This window comes from Poromitra crassiceps, assembly GCF_964638095.1.
Source record: "Poromitra crassiceps genome assembly, chromosome: 6".
Classification (NCBI taxonomy): domain Eukaryota; kingdom Metazoa; phylum Chordata; class Actinopteri; order Beryciformes; family Melamphaidae; genus Poromitra; species Poromitra crassiceps.
This window is the reverse complement of record NC_139627.1, coordinates 55,579,100-55,598,926: the sequence shown is the minus strand read 5'-3', so window position 1 is coordinate 55,598,926 and position 19,827 is coordinate 55,579,100. Positions and strand designations below refer to the sequence as shown.

The 19,827-nt window shown below is 47.3% G+C and overlaps 1 protein-coding gene across 1 annotated transcript; it reads right to left on the bottom strand.

Annotated features, from left to right (window-relative positions):
• Positions 1-5,100: 5,100 nt before the first annotated feature.
• LOC310778281 (translin-like) lies at positions 5,101-18,882 on the bottom strand. Its single transcript, XM_083638664.1, has 6 exons — positions 18,728-18,882; positions 17,898-17,991; positions 17,629-17,725; positions 10,404-10,519; positions 8,664-8,743; positions 5,101-8,471 (listed from the first exon to the last, which is right to left on the bottom strand). Exons 1-6 carry the CDS (start codon positions 18,794-18,796, stop codon positions 8,241-8,243), a joined length of 687 nt encoding a protein of 228 aa, XP_083494790.1. The 5' UTR covers positions 18,797-18,882; the 3' UTR covers positions 5,101-8,240.
• Between the last annotated feature and the right edge of the window lie 945 nt (positions 18,883-19,827).

Here is a 19,827-nt window from a genome sequence, read left to right as displayed (position 1 = left end):
GTCTCTGTTCCATAGAGAGCCCGTGGAATTCAAATGATCTAAGCTAGTCTCTGTTCCATAGAGTCAGTGGAAGTAAGATGGTCTTAGTGTCCATGTCCCTGACATTAAGTCAAACACTTAACGTACGCTCTCCTTGACTGTGTATTTAGCGGGTGATGAACCCCACTCCAAACATCCCGTATGTTATTATGACATGATGTTATCACATGATATTATCACATGGTTCCAGCTGTGTGCTTATGGGGCACCAATTAATGTGGCACACACTGAAGTTAACAGCAACTTTGCCACATTTGTTGTGAATTTGTTAATGTCAGTGTTTACCAGATGTACAGCAATATTTCTGCACTTTGTCATTATTTTTCTTGTAAAAAAAAAAAAAAATCATATAAATCTACATAGCCTATAAAATGTTCAACCTTAATGTTAAATCTGAAATCTAAATGTTTAATCCTAAATCTAAAAGTTAAACTTTAAATCGAAATGTTAAATCTTACATCTAAATGTTAAAGCATTTAGATTTAAGATTTAGATGTAAGATTTTGCATTTAGATTTAGATTTGACGTCTACATTTCAGATTTAACATAACTACACCCAATCCCAAATGTTTGGTGAAGCCTGACACGTCTTGTACTCTAGCTCAAGGGTTCCCAAACTTTTCAAACCCTGACCCCCCAAAAATAATGGTGCCAGAGGCTCGCGAGTCGCGACCCCCACTATCGCCGGAGGTGGTTGAAGCATACAAATGTTCGTATGCGAATTCTGAGAATTTCGTAAACAAAACAAACAAAATCTAACAATTGTGGTTAAGTCTGAAACTCTTTTTAATTGTCTTTAAATTGTATTTCACACATTCTGTAGTTCACATTATTCCTTAGGCCAATTTCACACATTCTGGAAATCATCTTGTGAGCCAACCAGTGGTGTCCCGCGACCCCCCCGGGGGGTCCCGACCCCCACTTTGGGCACCACTGCTCTAGATGGTGACATCACAGGGGTCACAGGGGAAAGAGACCAGTCAATGAGAGAAGGCATGTTCAGTACCCTATTTTTCACCATTAGGTGTCAGGCTTCACCTAGTCTCTCCCCAGACTCAAATATTACATTGAATCGCTGCGCTCTACATACTACATAAGTGAGTCTGTGCCAGTTCACAGCCACTGCTGGTTTTTGAAGGCGGATTGAAATTGAATGAGTGACAGGTCGTAGCACCGATGAGAGAGCAAATGGGCTGCGCCTCCCGTGTCGTCTGATCGCAAAGTCGTTACTGATTGGAGAGGACTGAAGCCATCACTGGCATATGACTGACCAAGTGAACGGTTCCCTCCCATAACCAGCCCTCTGAGGGAAAGTGTCCCAGACCCAGAGAGAGATCTGCAGCATGCAGTAACGTAGTGTATCAGACCCAGAGAGAGATCTGCAGCATGCAGTAACATAGTGTATCAGACCCAGAGAGAGATCTGCAGCATGCAGTAACATAGTGTATCAGACCCAGAGAGAGATCTGCAGCATGCAGTAACATAGTGTATCAGACCCAGAGAGAGATCTGCAGCATGCAGTAACATAGTGTATCAGACCCAGAGAGAGATCTGCAGCATGCAGTAACGTAGTGTATCAGACCCAGAGAGAGCTCTGCAGCATGCAGTAACATAGTGTATCAGACCCAGAGAGAGATCTGCAGCATGCAGTAACGTAGTGTATCAGACCCAGAGAGAGATCTGCAGCATGCAGTAACGTAGTGTATCAGACCCAGAGAGAGCTCTGCAGCATGCAGTAACGTAGTGTATCAGACCCAGAGAGAGATCTGCAGCATGCAGTAACGTAGTGTATCAGACCCAGAGAGAGCTCTGCAGCATGCAGTAACGTAGTGTATCAGACCCAGAGAGAGCTCTGCAGCATGCAGTAACGTAGTGTATCAGACCCAGAGAGAGATCTGCAGCATGCAGTAACATAGTGTATCAGACCCAGAGAGAGCTCTGCAGCATGCAGTAACGTAGTGTATCAGACCCAGAGAGAGCTCTGCAGCATGCAGTAACATAGTGTATCAGACCCAGAGAGAGCTCTGCAGCATGCAGTAACGTAGTGTATCAGACCCAGAGAGAGCTCTGCAGCATGTAGTAACATAGTGTATCAGACCCAGAGAGAGCTCTGCAGCATGCAGTAACATAGTGTATCAGACCCAGAGAGAGATCTGCAGCATGCAGTAACATAGTGTATCAGACCCAGAGAGAGCTCTGCAGCATGCAGTAACGTAGTGTATCAGCGTAAGAACTCTCATGGGTCTGGCGTCGAGACTAGGCTTCACCAAACATTTGGGTTTGGGTGTATTCACACGTTGAACATTTAATATTTCGATTTATTTTATTTTATTTAAAAAAAAATGTACAAGAGAAGTAAATGTGACAAAGTTCACAAAGATCCTGCTGTAAATCTGGTAAAAAGTGACTTTAAAGAATTCACAACACTTTTTTTTTTTTTTTTTACGTTTGAGCTAAATGTGGCGAAATGTTGCTGTTCATTTCAGTGTGCGCCATTTTACAATCGCACCCCATATGTGCTAGTATGTGACAAGGTGATGAGCTTTTGTGCCTTGGTATTTGACTACTTTGATGCTAAACTGACTGAAATGTGTAACTTGTCACAGTATCGCATTTCTCTTTGAGACCTGGAACAGACTGCCCTCTGTCGTCGTCGTGTTACTCTACAAAACGGCCACTTGGCCGAGTTTGACTTACAGGCAATAGTAATCATTCCACCTACAGTACTGAGCTGCTAAGGCTATATCTTATGATTTACCTGACCTCCTATCTTACCCGTTGTGTGTTTTTAATACTCCTGGTGTGTGTTTATTTATGAAGACTATTTTTTATGCACTTTATCCTGATTTACATCTAGATCCAATGAACGGTGATAGAACACACTCCAGCAAAACTGCAGTTAGAAAATGTATTATGTTGTCCTGTTATTCACACTTCTCCATATTCAAGTGAATCTAATTGGCCACAGCTGATTTCAGCAGGTCAAGGCAATAGCGTCGATCTACTCATCAAAACCAAAAAGCACTGTTTAATTAACCTGACGCTGCCAGATGGATGCAAGTTCGTTCACATTTTGTTTCACAACCAACATGGATTGTGAATTTGTGGAACAATGCCGCCCCCATCTGGCGGAGTCAGGCTACTGTTTAATAGCCATGCTGTGTGAGGTGTATGTCATGGAGTAGCACTGCTAGAAGAGGTAGGACGTCACTGTGTTTGAGGGCAGGTTTAGCTGGCCCTGCCTGCTAACTGCAAAGTCACACCCTCTTCCGGTCGCCACACACATTTCCTAAACATGCTTACTAAACAACTAACAAACAATAACAAAACTACAAAGCCAAAACAAAAATGCAGATAAGAAAAATAAAATGTTATATGGTGATTCCAAATGGTGATAATTCATTTTGGTTGGGGCGAAATGTTATAGGGTCTCTCCTAGGGGTGTCACGATACACTCAGTTCACGATACGATACGATACACGTTATTGGGTTCACAATAACGATACGATATTTTAACAATTTTTTTTGCGATCGATTTGTAAGTTGAGGCATCCGCCACACTAATTTGAGTAATTTCACCATTTTCATCCTCCGTGTCTGTAATGTCCCTCGTCTGTTCAAACAAAGCAATGAAAAGGAGAGCGAGCATACAATCAGATGCAGATCAGTGCCACCATGTTCAGCTTCTTTTTCTCACGATATGAGATTTCATCACAACGATACGTATTGTCATGTTTTGACATCGCGATATATTGTGGTACGATATATTGTGACATCCCTAGTCTCTCCTGATTTTAAAAATAGCCGAATTGTTTTGTTTGACCAATTGAAACGATTTTTATAAGCATTTTAGGAAATGTCTATGGAAAAAAGAATGAGCGATGAAATCCCTTGGGGGTTCGTGCTGTATGCCTAAACTGGAAGAGGGTGTGACTTTGGCACTCTGTGGTGTCAACACTGTTACAACTGTTATCAGTTTCCACAGGTCCATACAAACGACGCCGGAGGAGGACGCCATTTCAGCTCATCTTTCCATAACAGGCCTGATGAGTTGGATACCATTTATTTTCCTCATTTGCATTCGAAAGACCGAATGTAAGATTTCCCGATGTAATATATTGTGAATTAAAAGATTTTAAATGTGACCTTGCTTGTTTTGTAGTTCTTTTTCAATCTCTCATCCGGTAGGCTATCTCACTATATGGGAACCGCCCTCTGCGTGGAATCTTTACAACTTCCCTTGTCGGTAAAACCTCAGCTCTCTGTGGTTTTCTGTCTCAAAACCCTCTGCTCATATCTCTGCAGGGGTCGGGGGGGAGAGCAGCCCCCGCCCCCTGGCTCCAGGTAGCGGCAGTGGAGCGGGGAATGGAACCGGCCAGCCTCTGGCCCCCGCATCACTTTGTGGTCGACTATTCCTTCACACTCACTTCTCGAGATAGCACTACTGTATCAATCTATCGGATGTCAGATATCTAGGGCTAACATGGTCAAAGTTCCCAAACTTGAGGTTAACATATACTGTAGAAATGCTGCCTGTAAGTCAAAAGCCCTCACAGAAGGTGATTTAACAGCTGAAGTGAGGGAGAAATTAGCTGTGCTGAAAAACAGCTAAAACTGAAATGAAAGAAGTGTAATGTGTTAGATGGCACACAAAGGAGAATACGGTCACAGAGGACTAGGAGATGATTTACCATCTAAAGGAAACCAGAACATTTCCCATTTGAGAACCTGGAGAGAATTAGGACATTTTCCTTACAGAAATGGCTCAAAATGATGAATAGATGATCAAAATAGGCAATTAATGTAATATTTGGCAATGAATTGATGGATTGACTAATTGTTGCAGCTCTTTATCAGTTTTTATCTAAATGTATTTTTATGCATTTTCAAAATACAAAACACGTATTTGTATGTATTGTAAATACATTTTTCAGACCAGTATTTTGTATTTGTATTGCGATACATTTTTTGAGCAAGTATTTGTCATTTGTACCAAAATACTTTATGATGTATTTTCGCCCATCTCTGGTCCTATTAAACACCGAAATTCAGAATGTAGAAATATTTAATTTGAAGCATTGTAGAACAACTGATCAAAAAATGGATCCGAGACAGAGGTACATCACAGTACACGTGAAGATCAAGTGGAATCATTTGTAAGCAATGACAAACTTACTCCTCAAAGCAACAAAAGCAAAAATGCTCTTCAACTCCACTACGGTGCACAAGCAGGGACACATGGAAGCAATAGTAACAAATGGACAGGACATCTCCTCGAGTGAACAAGGTTTAGGCTCTGTAACGTGATGAGTGTTTGATGTTCTTCTAACTCCTCTGCCATCATCACTCTGGTGGCTTTCCACAGAAACCATGAATGGCTCAACACAATATTCCTTGGCACTGTTCTGTAAGTGTAGCCTGCTTCAAACCGTCCTGGATTACAGGACCTCACATTTTGGCTCCACGGATGGATCAGACTGGACCTCCAGCCGGGCCTATAGCCATTAGAATGGAAACGGGCCAATCAGGAAACCTGCGCTGTAGCTGACAACCTAACGGGCAAAACGGCGTCGCCCAAAGCGACGAGCGCCAACATGAACATTAGTAAACAAAACAGCCATAAGTGCAGTTATCGCAGAAATGAGACTCGACAATTAGACGAGCTTCTCTGCGGGAAAGAAAGTTTTCGCCGTTCTCCCGAGTGGATTTGGTGAAGCCGATTGGCTAATGGAGTTGTCTGTCAAGGCAGGTACTCCCGCCCACTGAAATAGTTGCGAGTGGTGGTCTGATGGTCCAGACTGATGCGTAGAGTGAAACAGAAAGGTGAGCTCATGGTAACAGGATGGTTTCACCAAGCTCTTCTAGGTGTACTTGGCTGTTTAACCCATAGAGAGCTGCAGGGATGACGTATTTCTGTAGTCGGAACGCGGAAGTCCCGGACTTCCTGGTTCTTCACTGTTTCTGTCTATGGGATTTTTGAATGGGTTTTTGGCGCGATGCTTCAAATAAGGTCTCTGGCCAACGCTGGCTTAATCAAACGCAAACCAGTGTTCAGCGGGATAATCTTCACACATGAGGACCACTTTCATGAGTTTTTAAGTGTAAATGCGAGCCCTAGAAGTAAAAAGCTTGTGCTAAGCTAATCCAGATCTACAGTGTCGCATAGGCTTCCACGTCACGTCACGTCACGACTCAACCTGGAGTGTTGTTGATGTGTGCGCTGCTGTGCACTGATTACCCCGGGCTGAACGGGCTGAACCAAAGAGAATTTCCGTGTTCGTCCTTTGAAGTGATGACGTTATTGACGTATAATATCCCCATGTATCAAGTGTAGTCTCATTTAGCCGTTTGGTAGCTAGCCGCCCGTTTAACGGCACGTAAAAGCTTAAACACTATAAAAGTGGTCCTCATGTGTGAAGATGATATTACTAAACACTGGTTCGCGTTTGATTAAGCCAGCGTTGCCCAGAGACCTTATTTGAAGCATCGCGCCAAAAACCCATTCAAAAATCCCATAGGCGAAAACAGTGAAGAACCCGGAAGTGTTAGCATCGATGTTTTCCGACTCATTCCTGGGGCCCTCTATTCATAGCTTTCAAGGGGCGTTACGTGCTGCCGGGAACGCCCACCTGGCGGTCAAAAAAAAACTTGTTCATTCCACTGCCGCCGAGTCACTAGTTTCTCACGCTGTGTTTGTTCAGCCAAAATGCCGATTACCTGTTGCGCTATCGGTTGCACTAACCGACGAGGAGACACGCCTGGCTTGTGCTTTTACAGAATGCCGTCGGAGAAAGAAAACTCAGACAGGAGGAGGTTGTGGATTTGTGCGATTAGATGTGGTTCAGTCGCTGGGGAGGGCAAATGGCTACCATCAAAGTACACACGTCTTTGCGGCCAACATTTCATCAAAGGTAAGCTCAAGTAACGTTAACGGGGTATTTTAATCATTATTGTAATGTTACTTGAGCTTACCTTTGAGGAAATGTTGGCCGCAAAGACGTGTGTACAAACGGCTGAACAAACGCAGCATGAGACGCGGCTGGCAGCGAATGAACAAGTTTGTTTTTTGACCGTCAGGTGGGCGTTCCCGGCAGCACGTAACGCCCCTTGAAAGCTATGAATTGATACCTGATGCAGCAATTGTGTGTGTATCCCTTTAAGACCACCTTAAAGGGATACACACACAAATGAGGGATATACACGCAAATGCTACATCAGGTATCAATGGGTTAAACGACAGAGAACTGTAACTAAGCACATAGTGTAGCTTTACATCTTGTCAAAGTGCACTTATGCCGTTTCGTTGGCTCTGCCTCTCCTGGGGCCTCATTTATAAGCACATATATGTACTCTTGGTGCTAATAATAAAATCTAAGCCAATGTGAAAATCAGTGAGCTGCAATTATTTTTTTGTTCCATTTTTGCTGCACTATATCAATTTCCAAAACGGATCTATACGACGACTCAAGAATGCTGTAAACAATTTCTTTCATTTTCTTTAGATTCCATCGTTTGATCCATTGCTGTCTTTTTTTTTGGCTCCTGGGATGTGTTAGCGGCTAACAGTTAGCCCATTTGGATGCGTCCACATTTGCCGCCATGTTCAGAGACCTAAGAAATAACACCAGGCATTATCTGGTGAACAACACCAAAACATTTCCACTTAATTCTTTTTACAACAATTTAAAAAAAACACACAAATGACCACAAAAACCAGCTCTGGAACACGCGTCTCTTTGGGTGGGTGGTCTCCACTTTCTTGAATATAAAATATACAAAAACATCAACATCATGGTCAGTGACAAGAAGTTGACTAGTACTTCCAAAACGGATTCAACAGTCGCAAAAACCATCTGAATGAAACAGGATAAGAGGTGAAGCCGAACACAGATGAACTTTGACCAAAAACCAGCATCAAACTGCCCAGCTCACCTGTCAACAACATCTGTCCCACCTTTCTGACAGACCGCCATCCATCCAACACACTTCTTCTGACGCACACACTCGGACACGGACACACACACAGACACACACCCACACACACTCAATCAGTCAGTCTGTCCTAGGCTGCCTGGGCCTCAGGCAGAACCCTGGGTGTTGCCCTCCAGCTGGGGGTGGAGTCTCCAGTCTGCAGCAGCCGTGGAGAGAGGTCCCAGCTCTCCATTCCCCCGCTGGGGAAGGGGGGGGGGGGGGCCTGGGGTCTACTTGTCACCCTCCACCTCAGGCTCCTTGGCCAGGCCGCGGATGGACAGGTCGTACACCACCTCCTCGATCTTCTTCACGTCGTACTTGAGGCCGTCGTAGCGCTTACGCAGCGGGTCGTTCTTCAGGTTGAGCAGGCGGAAGCCGGAGTCCAGCTCGTTGATGAAGTTGGAGATGCGTAGCGGGCGGCTGTAGTCTCCCGCCGTCACGCTGTTGACCGCCAGCCGCGACTGGGAGAGGAAGGAGGGGAGCGAGGAGAATTGTGCATTATTTTTTGCTTTTTTGGTGCACGGCGCACAGTTGCTCAAAGCGTGCGAGGCTACAAATGAGTGTGTGATACTTTGAGTATTATTCTTTTTTAACAAGTCGTTCTGCAAAAAGCTTTTCACGTGCATCAAATCCCACTGACTCAACTGCCTTACCAGTTCACTGGCCATGATCAGCACACCTGCCAGGTAGTCCTCGACATCCAGGTGAAAGCCCTTCTCTCGCACCACCTCAACTGTAGGATGGAGAGGGCAGAGCAAACAGAGGGAGGCTAGGCAGTATTCTTAATGTAGGATGGAGAGGGCAGAGCAAACAGAGGGAGGCTAGGCAGTATTCTTACTCTAGGATGGAGAGGGCAGCACAGAGGGAGGCTAGGCAGTATTCTTACTCTAGGATGGAGAGGGCAGCACAAACAGAGGGAGGCTAGGCAGTATTCTTACTCTTGGATGGAGAGGGCAGAGCAAACAGAGGGAGGCTAGGCAGTATTCTTACTCTAGGATGGAGAGGGCAGCACAAACAGAGGGAGGCTAGGCAGTATTCTTACTCTTGGATGGAGAGGGCAGAGCAAACAGAGGGAGGCTAGGCAGTATTCTTACTATAGGATGGAGAGGGCAGAGCAAACAGAGGGAGGCTAGGCAGTATTCTTACTCTAGGATGGAGAGGGCAGCACAAACAGAGGGAGGCTAGGCAGTATTCTTACTATAGGATGGAGAGGGCAGCACAAACAGAGGGAGGCTAGGCAGTATGGATACAATTTCCAAACTTTTCCATGACTTCTCAACAATCCATAATAGAACCTCCATGTAATGTGAGGTGGTGACTCTGAATCAATACCAGAAAAGAAAATATTACCTCTTTACATTGGATTAATTTTCGTGCATCACGTAAGGGTTATTAATGCACGACGAGGTGTCCATTATCAGAAATTAATGGACGACATGGAGGCGTGAACCGTCCGAGGCGAAAGCCGAGGACGGGTGCTTCCGCGAACTCCCATTAATTTCTGATAATGGACACCTCAAAGTGCATTAACCCGCTTATACCATGGTCACTTGCCAAAGAAACAAAACTAGACCATTCATTTATATTTTCATGCATTTTGCAATCAAAATCTAGTTTTCATAACCTTCAATATGAGTTGAGAACCGGCGAGACAAAATAGTCCTCTCATATAAAAGTGTCATATTAACCCTTAACGGTGGTATAGCGCTCAAACGGCTCTGTCGTGATCCTGGCGCATTGATATGAATGGTGAACAGACCATTTAGCTAGGTGTACATTATCACTGTACATTATCACAAATTAATGGACACCCTGCAGCCAATCAGAATCGAGTATTCACCCAGACCATGGTATAAATTACAGTATATGAGGGATCAACCGAGCAGCATTTTGGTAAACAAACCAAACCACGTCACTGGGTGGCAACAGCAATGGAACCCTATGGAGCCTGAGTTTGAGCATCTGACTCTAGCCGGCTGACCGTGTTTACAATATAAAAACTGCGACAGTTCACACAACTTTAACACGACATGCTATATAGTATACACCAAACTCTTGAGCTAATTCTGCTCTCACTCAGAATGTCAAAATATAAGCGAGGTGATGTATACTTTTTGAGATATTTAGCGTTTGTTTGGCAGTTGGCACAACTCATACTAGTTAACTGCCGCGGGGTTACGCATTTTTGGGTGGGAGTGACGTCACGCCGATTCGTCCTATATGGAAGGAAGTTAAATAAAAATAGGAGTTTTCCATAAAAATATATAAAATACAAGCAGCACTCAAATCCAACATAAAGTGGTGTGTCCTATTTGTCCAGTGTAGTAAAATCACTAGTACAATTTTTTTCCAAAAGTTTCAAGGCATCACTGTGGGAACCCTGTGGAACCTACTGCCGAGTATCTGGGCCACCTCCTCCCGGGTCACCAGAGCTTCACTCTCCAGGTAGACAACAAAGGCTGCAAGGAAGGTCAAGCGCTGCAAGACAAACCGCCAGTGCTCATGGAACCTACACGGGATTTAAAGAGATCACAAGGAGAACATCAGAACCTACACGGGATTCAAAGAGATCACAAGGAGAACATCGGCAGCGATCCCAATTTGGAGGAATTTCCATGAACACGTCATTTTCTCGGACCTTTATGGCTCATTTCCACCACATTTTACTGCCCTGTACAGCTCGTCACCACTCGGCTCTAATCGTATCAGCCCTATTGACGTTTTGCTTCCACCGCGGATCATGTGCCCTCACCCACCCCCGCCCACAGCTGGTCGTCTAAAAATAGCGACCGCATATCTGTCCTTCGGCTATAACATAACGTTACAATTAAATCCATCCACAGAACTTTTAAACTGTTTATGAAATACTGGTGCCTCTAAATGACCTACAGTGTACATGGGCAAATGTGACAATCGGCCAAGAGAATGATATCACAGGATGCGCTGTGCTGTGCGGGGACGGGAGAGGCGCAACAGAGTGAAGCCTCTACCCCGCAGCCTCTCACCAGGCAAGACCGGGGCTTCCAAACACCCGCTGCGGCCTAGCGGAGCGCTGCAGCCTCCTCTCAGCTACAGAGCTCCCTGAGCGAGCAGCGGACTTTTTTCTCAGACAATTGAACACCCGCCACGATTTTATTTCACCGGAGGTGAAGGCAGCGACACAAAATACTGATGGAAATATACATAACAGAAGATCAGGTAAGACCACTAAACTGGTATGCAGCCGCCAGCATTGCATTGACAGTCAGTAGACAGAGTAAACACGATTCTCTCTGACCAATCAGTAGCCATCAGAGTTTTACGTCACCATTTGGGACCTACTCGCCAGCCCGAAGTACCCCGACGAGGCAGGGACCAAAAGTAGCACGACTCGCCCTCAAAGCAAACCGAGCTGGGCCGGTTTTTGACGGTGGGATGAGACCAAAAGTCGAGTCGAGCGGAGCGGGACCGCGCTACTAGCTGCTGTGGAATTGGGCCATTAGAGCACAAAAAAAGGCATCATTTTGCATATTTCTCCAGGTTACCCTTGCCCAGCTCTACCCTTCCAAACGATTTCAAAGTGCACAGTGAATGTTCTGGACAGCTCAGTGGGGATTGCAACTACTTTAGATGGGGGCATGGTGCCGTACCTGTAATACTGCTCCACAGGAAACTACTTTACGATGGGGGCGTGGTGCCGTACCTGTAATACTGCTCCACAGGAAACTACTTTACGGTGGGGGCGTGGTGCCGTACCTGTAATACTGCTCCACAGGAAACTACTTTACGATGGGGGTGTGGTGCCGTACCTGTAATACTGCTCCACAGGAAACTACTTTACGGTGGGGGCGTGGTGCCGTACCTGTAATACTGCTCCACAGGAAACTACTTTACGGTGGGGGCGTGGTGCCGTACCTGTAATACTGCTCCACAGGAAACTACTTTACGATGGGGGCGTGGTGCCGTACCTGTAATACTGCTCCACAGGAAACTACTTTACGATGGGGGCGTGGTGCCGTACCTGTAATACTGCTCCACAGGAAACTACTTTACGATGGGGGCGTGGTGCCGTACCTGTAATACTGCTCCACAGGAAACTACTTTACGGTGGGGGCGTGGTGCCGTACCTGTAATACTGCTCCACAGGAAACTACTTTACGATGGGGGCGTGGTGCCGTACCTGTAATACTGCTCCACAGGAAACTACTTTATGATGGGGGCGTGGTGCCGTACCTGTAATACTGCTCCACAGGAAACTACTTTACGATGGGGGCGTGGTGCCGTACCTGTAATACTGCTCCACAGGAAACTACTTTATGATGGGGGCGTGGTGCCATACCTGTAATACTGCTCCACAGGAAACTACTTTATGATGGGGGCGTGGTGCCATACCTGTAATACTGCTCCACAGGAAACTACTTTATGATGGGGGTGTGGTGCTGTACCTGTAATACTGCTCCACAGGAAACTACTTTACGATGGGGGCGTGGTGCCGTACCTGTAATACTGCTCCACAGGAAACTACTTTACGATGGGGGCGTGGTGCCGTACCTGTAATACTGCTCCACAGGAAACTACTTTACGATGGGGGCGTGGTGCCGTACCTGTAATACTGCTCCACAGGAAACTACTTTACGATGGGGGCGTGGTGCCGTACCTGTAATACTGCTCCACAGGAAACTACTTTACGATGGGGGCGTGGTGCCGTACCTGTAATACTGCTCCACAGGAAACTACTTTACGATGGGGGCGTGGTGCCGTACCTGTAATACTGCTCCACAGGAAACTACTTTACGATGGGGGCGTGGTGCCGTACCTGTAATACTGCTCCACAGGAAACTACTTTACGATGGGGGCGTGGTGCCGTACCTGTAATACTGCTCCACAGGAAACTACTTTACGATGGGGGCGTGGTGCCGTACCTGTAATACTGCTCCACAGGAAACTACTTTACGATGGGGGCGTGGTGCCGTACCTGTAATACTGCTCCACAGGAAACTACTTTACGATGGGGGCGTGGTGCCATACCTGTAATACTGCTCCACAGGAAACTACTTTACGGTGGGGGCGTGGTGCCGTACCTGTAATACTGCTCCACAGGAAACTACTTTACGATGGGGGCGTGGTGCCGTACCTGTAATACTGCTCCACAGGAAACTACTTTACGATGGGGGCGTGGTGCCGTACCTGTAATACTGCTCCACAGGAAACTACTTTACGGTGGGGGCGTGGTGCCGTACCTGTAATACTGCTCCACAGGAAACTACTTTACGATGGGGGCGTGGTGCCGTACCTGTAATACTGCTCCACAGGAAACTACTTTACGGTGGGGGCGTGGTGCCGTACCTGTAATACTGCTCCACAGGAAACTACTTTACGGTGGGGGCGTGGTGCTGTACCTGTAATACTGCTCCACAGGAAACTACTTTACGGTGGGGGCGTGGTGCCGTACCTGTAATACTGCTCCACAGGAAACTACTTTACGATGGGGGGCGTGGTGCCGTACCTGTAATACTGCTCCACAGGAAACTACTTTACGGTGGGGCGTGGTGCCGTACCTGTAATACTGCTCCACAGGAAACTACTTTACGATGGGGGCGTGGTGCCGTACCTGTAATACTGCTCCACAGGAAACTACTTTACGGTGGGGGCGTGGTGCCGTACCTGTAATACTGCTCCACAGGAAACTACTTTACGGTGGGGCGTGGTGCCGTACCTGTAATACTGCTCCACATGAAACTACTTTACGGTGGGGGCGTGGTGCCGTACCTGTAATACTGCTGCACAGGAAACTACTTTACGATGGGGGCGTGGTGCCATACCTGTAATACTGCTCCACAGGAAACTACTTTACGATGGGGGCGTGGTGCCGTACCTGTAATACTGCTCCACAGGAAACTACTTTACGATGGGGGCGTGGTGCCGTACCTGTAATACTGCTCCACAGGAAACTACTTTACGGTGGGGACGTGGTGCCGTACCTGTAATACTGCTCCACAGGAAACTACTTTACGATGGGGGCGTGGTGCCGTACCTGTAATACTGCTCCACAGGAAACTACTTTACGATGGGGGCGTGGTGCCGTACCTGTAATACTGCTCCACAGGAAACTACTTTACGATGGGGGCGTGGTGCCATACCTGTAATACTGCTCCACAGGAAACTACTTTACGATGGGGGCGTGGTGCCGTACCTGTAATACTGCTCCACAGGAAACTACTTTACGGTGGGGGCGTGGTGCCATACCTGTAATACTGCTCCACAGGAAACTACTTTACGGTGGGGGCGTGGTGCCGTACCTGTAATACTGCTCCACAGGAAACTACTTTACGGTGGGGGCGTGGTGCTGTACCTGTAATACTGCTCCACAGGAAACTACTTTACGGTGGGGGCGTGGTGCCGTACCTGTAATACTGCTCCACAGGAAACTACTTTACGGTGGGGGCGTGGTGCTGTACCTGTAATACTGCTCCACAGGAAACTACTTTACGGTGGGGGCGTGGTGCCGTACCTGTAATACTGCTCCACAGGAAACTACTTTACGGTGGGGGCGTGGTGCTGTACCTGTAATACTGCTCCACAGGAAACTACTTTACGGTGGGGGCGTGGTGCCGTACCTGTAATACTGCTCCACAGGAAACTACTTTACGGTGGGGGCGTGGTGCCATACCTGTAATACTGCTCCACAGGAAACTACTTTACGATGGGGGCGTGGTGCCGTACCTGTAATACTGCTCCACAGGAAACTACTTTACGGTGGGGGCGTGGTGCCATACCTGTAATACTGCTCCACAGGAAACTACTTTACGGTGGGGGCGTGGTGCCATACCTGTAATACTGCTCCACAGGAAACTACTTTACGGTGGGGGCGTGGTGCCGTACCTGTAATACTGCTCCACAGGAAACTACTTTACGATGGGGGCGTGGTGCCGTACCTGTAATACTGCTCCACAGGAAACTACTTTACGGTGGGGGCGTGGTGCCGTACCTGTAATACTGCTCCACAGGAAACTACTTTACGGTGGGGGCGTGGTGCCGTACCTGTAATACTGCTCCACAGGAAACTACTTTACGATGGGGGCGTGGTGCCGTACCTGTAATACTGCTCCACAGTAAACTACTTTACGGTGGGGGCGTGGTGCCGTACCTGTAATACTGCTCCACAGGAAACTACTTTACGGTGGGGGCGTGGTGCCGTACCTGTAATACTGCTCCACAGGAAACTACTTTACGATGGGGGCGTGGTGCCGTACCTGTAATACTGCTCCACATGAAACTACTTTACGGTGGGGGCGTGGTGCCGTACCTGTAATACTGCTCCACAGGAAACTACTTTACGATGGGGGCGTGGTGCCGTACCTGTAATACTGCTCCACATGAAACTACTTTACGGTGGGGGCGTGGTGCCGTACCTGTAATACTGCTCCACAGGAAACTACTTTACGGTGGGGGCGTGGTGCCGTACCTGTAATACTGCTCCACAGGAAACTACTTTACGGTGGGGGCGTGGTGCCGTACCTGTAATACTGCTCCACATGAAACTACTTTACGGTGGGGGCGTGGTGCCGTACCTGTAATACTGCTGCACAGGAAACTACTTTACGATGGGGGCGTGGTGCCATACCTGTAATACTGCTCCACAGGAAACTACTTTACGATGGGGGCGTGGTGCCGTACCTGTAATACTGCTCCACAGGAAACTACTTTACGATGGGGGCGTGGTGCCGTACCTGTAATACTGCTCCACAGGAAACTACTTTACGGTGGGGACGTGGTGCCGTACCTGTAATACTGCTCCACAGGAAACTACTTTACGATGGGGGCGTGGTGCCGTACCTGTAATACTGCTCCACAGGAAACTACTTTACGATGGGGGCGTGGTGCCGTACCTGTAATACTGCTCCACAGGAAACTACTTTACGATGGGGGCGTGGTGCCATACCTGTAATACTGCTCCACAGGAAACTACTTTACGATGGGGGCGTGGTGCCGTACCTGTAATACTGCTCCACAGGAAACTACTTTACGGTGGGGGCGTGGTGCCATACCTGTAATACTGCTCCACAGGAAACTACTTTACGGTGGGGGCGTGGTGCCGTACCTGTAATACTGCTCCACAGGAAACTACTTTACGGTGGGGGCGTGGTGCTGTACCTGTAATACTGCTCCACAGGAAACTACTTTACGGTGGGGGCGTGGTGCCGTACCTGTAATACTGCTCCACAGGAAACTACTTTACGGTGGGGGCGTGGTGCTGTACCTGTAATACTGCTCCACAGGAAACTACTTTACGGTGGGGGCGTGGTGCCGTACCTGTAATACTGCTCCACAGGAAACTACTTTACGGTGGGGGCGTGGTGCTGTACCTGTAATACTGCTCCACAGGAAACTACTTTACGGTGGGGGCGTGGTGCCGTACCTGTAATACTGCTCCACAGGAAACTACTTTACGGTGGGGGCGTGGTGCCATACCTGTAATACTGCTCCACAGGAAACTACTTTACGATGGGGGCGTGGTGCCGTACCTGTAATACTGCTCCACAGGAAACTACTTTACGGTGGGGGCGTGGTGCCATACCTGTAATACTGCTCCACAGGAAACTACTTTACGGTGGGGGCGTGGTGCCATACCTGTAATACTGCTCCACAGGAAACTACTTTACGGTGGGGGCGTGGTGCCGTACCTGTAATACTGCTCCACAGGAAACTACTTTACGATGGGGGCGTGGTGCCGTACCTGTAATACTGCTCCACAGGAAACTACTTTACGGTGGGGGCGTGGTGCCGTACCTGTAATACTGCTCCACAGGAAACTACTTTACGGTGGGGGCGTGGTGCCGTACCTGTAATACTGCTCCACAGGAAACTACTTTACGGTGGGGGCGTGGTGCCGTACCTGTAATACTGCTCCACAGGAAACTACTTTACGATGGGGGCGTGGTGCCGTACCTGTAATACTGCTCCACAGTAAACTAGTTTACGGTGGGGGCGTGGTGCCGTACCTGTAATACTGCTCCACAGGAAACTACTTTACGGTGGGGGCGTGGTGCCGTACCTGTAATACTGCTCCACAGGAAACTACTTTACGATGGGGGCGTGGTGCCGTACCTGTAATACTGCTCCACAGTAAACTACTTTACGGTGGGGGCGTGGTGCCGTACCTGTAATACTGCTCCACAGGAAACTAGTTTACGGTGGGGGCGTGGTGCCGTACCTGTAATACTGCTCCACAGGAAACTACTTTACGGTGGGGGCGTGGTGCCGTACCTGTAATACTGCTCCACAGGAAACTACTTTACGATGGGGGCGTGGTGCCGTACCTGTAATACTGCTCCACAGGAAACTACTTTACGATGGGGGCGTGGTGCCGTACCTGTAATACTGCTCCACAGTAAACTACTTTACGGTGGGGGCGTGGTGCCGTACCTGTAATACTGCTCCACAGGAAACTACTTTACGGTGGGGGCGTGGTGCCGTACCTGTAATACTGCTCCACAGGAAACTACTTTACGGTGGGGGCGTGGTGCCGTACCTGTAATACTGCTCCACAGGAAACTACTTTACGGTGGGGGCGTGGTGCCGTACCTGTAATACTGCTCCACAGGAAACTACTTTACGATGGGGGGCGTGGTGCCATACCTGTAATACTGCTCCACAGGAAACTTGGTTTTGAGGCCTGAAATGTGTGTCCTCACGGTGCAGAACAATTCCCGCGCCTTTGCACATTTACTGGGAACTGTTGGCACAAAGGGAAAACATTTGAGAGTTCAGAAGGTGAGATTCAGGGATGCCAACAGCATTCACTCGGTCAATAGCAAACATAACCAGCATCCACGGCCAGTGAGCAGTCATGGAGGAGGGGACAGCGACGCTTGATGACATGACAAGACAGGTTTTGTCACACTCACTTTCTTTGAAGCCAGATGGCTGGTGGACACTTTGGAGTAGAGTTAGAACTTCCCTGGCCGTCTGCTCCAAGACCTGGACCACCTTACGGATATCCTATGATATATGCACAAACATAAAAGACATATGTTGCCTCCTGTTCTCTATGCTAGACCAAAATACATTCAAAACATTCCAATTTCATGTCGAATGCGCCCGAACGATTCGTCAAGGGGGTAAGGGAAAGCCAAGCCATGTTGTTGCAAACTGTGTAAAAAATGTTTAAGATAGGCAAGGCAACATTAAATGACCCGATTTTTTTATGAAGTTTGGTATGTTGTTCTCTCCGTGAAACTTTCTCACGTCAAGGACCTCTATTAGACCGACAGGATTTGTCCCATCTGATAAGATTTGTGCTGTTAGATGTTTCATTACAGAAAGTGTATGAAACCCATGACCAAAATAGTCCTACATTCTGTCATTGTGTTACTTATGGATGGAATAGTGAAAGTAAATGTAGCTCCCTTGTCTTGTTTTGTTGGGGACCCCTGGGGGTCCCCAGACAGACCACACTTTGAGAACTGACGTAACGCTAAACAATAAAAGCACGCAGCAGCGGGGAATTAACTTATTGTGCATGCTGTAACGTTAGATTGGTAAAACCAATATTTGTAATTTGTATGTGTCAAATTGTACTTTCCTAAATAGACTGGAATCCTCCATTGCAATACATTGTCAAGAGCTTAAAAAAACGTTTGATCGTGTGTTAACAAGACATCGCTAGCTAGCCAGCTTTGCAGGCTAATGCTAACGGCTAACGGCTCCTTCATAACTGAACTGTCTTTAACGTTACCTCTCTGATATCCTGGTCGGCGCTCAGGAAGCCTTGGATATAGCTGAACATGTCGGTAACAGACATCATCGGTTAACACAGGATATCACTGTAACGTTCTGTCTTCTTTATTCTTTAACACCGGGCAGCATGCACACGAGCGCTCAGATCACTGGTAAATATGTCGCTTCTTCTTCTTCTTCTTCTACTACTAGTGTTTTATGGCGGTTAGCAAACAGCTTATTGTGCATTACCGCCACCTACTGGAGTGTGATGTCTTCTTCATAGTGGAATCTATTTACAGTGTTCACCATCCACCCATAGTGCTCCCATTCACGATATTATGTCCATTCTACGACTCAGTCGGCGGGAACTCATCTCTAGGCGCCTTCTCGATCTCCTCTCCGGAAATGTCAACAACATTCAAGAACCTTCTAGCTGCATCCATCACTTCTTCCAAAGAACTTTTATGGAAAGAACTGAAAGCTCCATATTGCCCCATTGCAACATCAGCGCCCAGCAGCCTCCGCCATTTTTTATTTTTGGAAGCGTGACAGCGCCAAAAGAACCTCGCACAGGCTCGCAGTGGTCAGCTGCGGTAGCGCGGGCCCCTATAATCAGCCTCTCTAAACAGTAACTCAACGGGAGAACACTCTAAATTTCGTGGATTCACATCTTTTCTGGGCGTACTGCAAATCTTGAATGAAGTGGTGTAGTGCAGGGATGTAAAACAACAACCATATTGTGGAAACTAAGCAAAATGTTTCGTTTTCTTTGTTTAGTTTTTTCAAGATAAATAGCTAATGCGGCTGTCGTCCACTCCGTCAGAAGTGTGTTGCCGTGGTTTTAACCTCGGGTCCTTTGCATTTACTATTTATCTTGAAAAAACTAAAAGAAAAAAAAGAAAAATTTTGCTTAGTTTCCACAATATGGTTGTTGTTTTACATCCCTGCACTACACCACTTCAATCAAGATTTACAGTACGCCCAGAAAAGATGTGAATCCACGAAATTTAGAGTGTTCTCCCGTTGAGTTACTGTTTAGAGAGGCTGATTATAGGGGCCCGCGCTACCGCAGCTGACCACTGCGAGGCGCATTCTGTTTCCAAAAATGGCCGGAGT

Bases quoted from the DNA above. Each gene is read 5' to 3' on its own strand.
- LOC310778281 (XM_083638664.1), bottom strand. From the start codon at position 18,796: ATGATGTCTGTTACCGACATGTTCAGCTATATCCAAGGCTTCCTGAGC. The intron at 17,992-18,727 runs GTAACGTTAAAG...CATATATCATAG, and splicing joins CCGACCAGGATATCAGAGAG to GATATCCGTAAGGTGGTCCA. The intron at 17,726-17,897 runs GTGAGTGTGACA...TTGTGCCAACAG, and splicing joins GCCATCTGGCTTCAAAGAAA to TTCCCAGTAAATGTGCAAAG.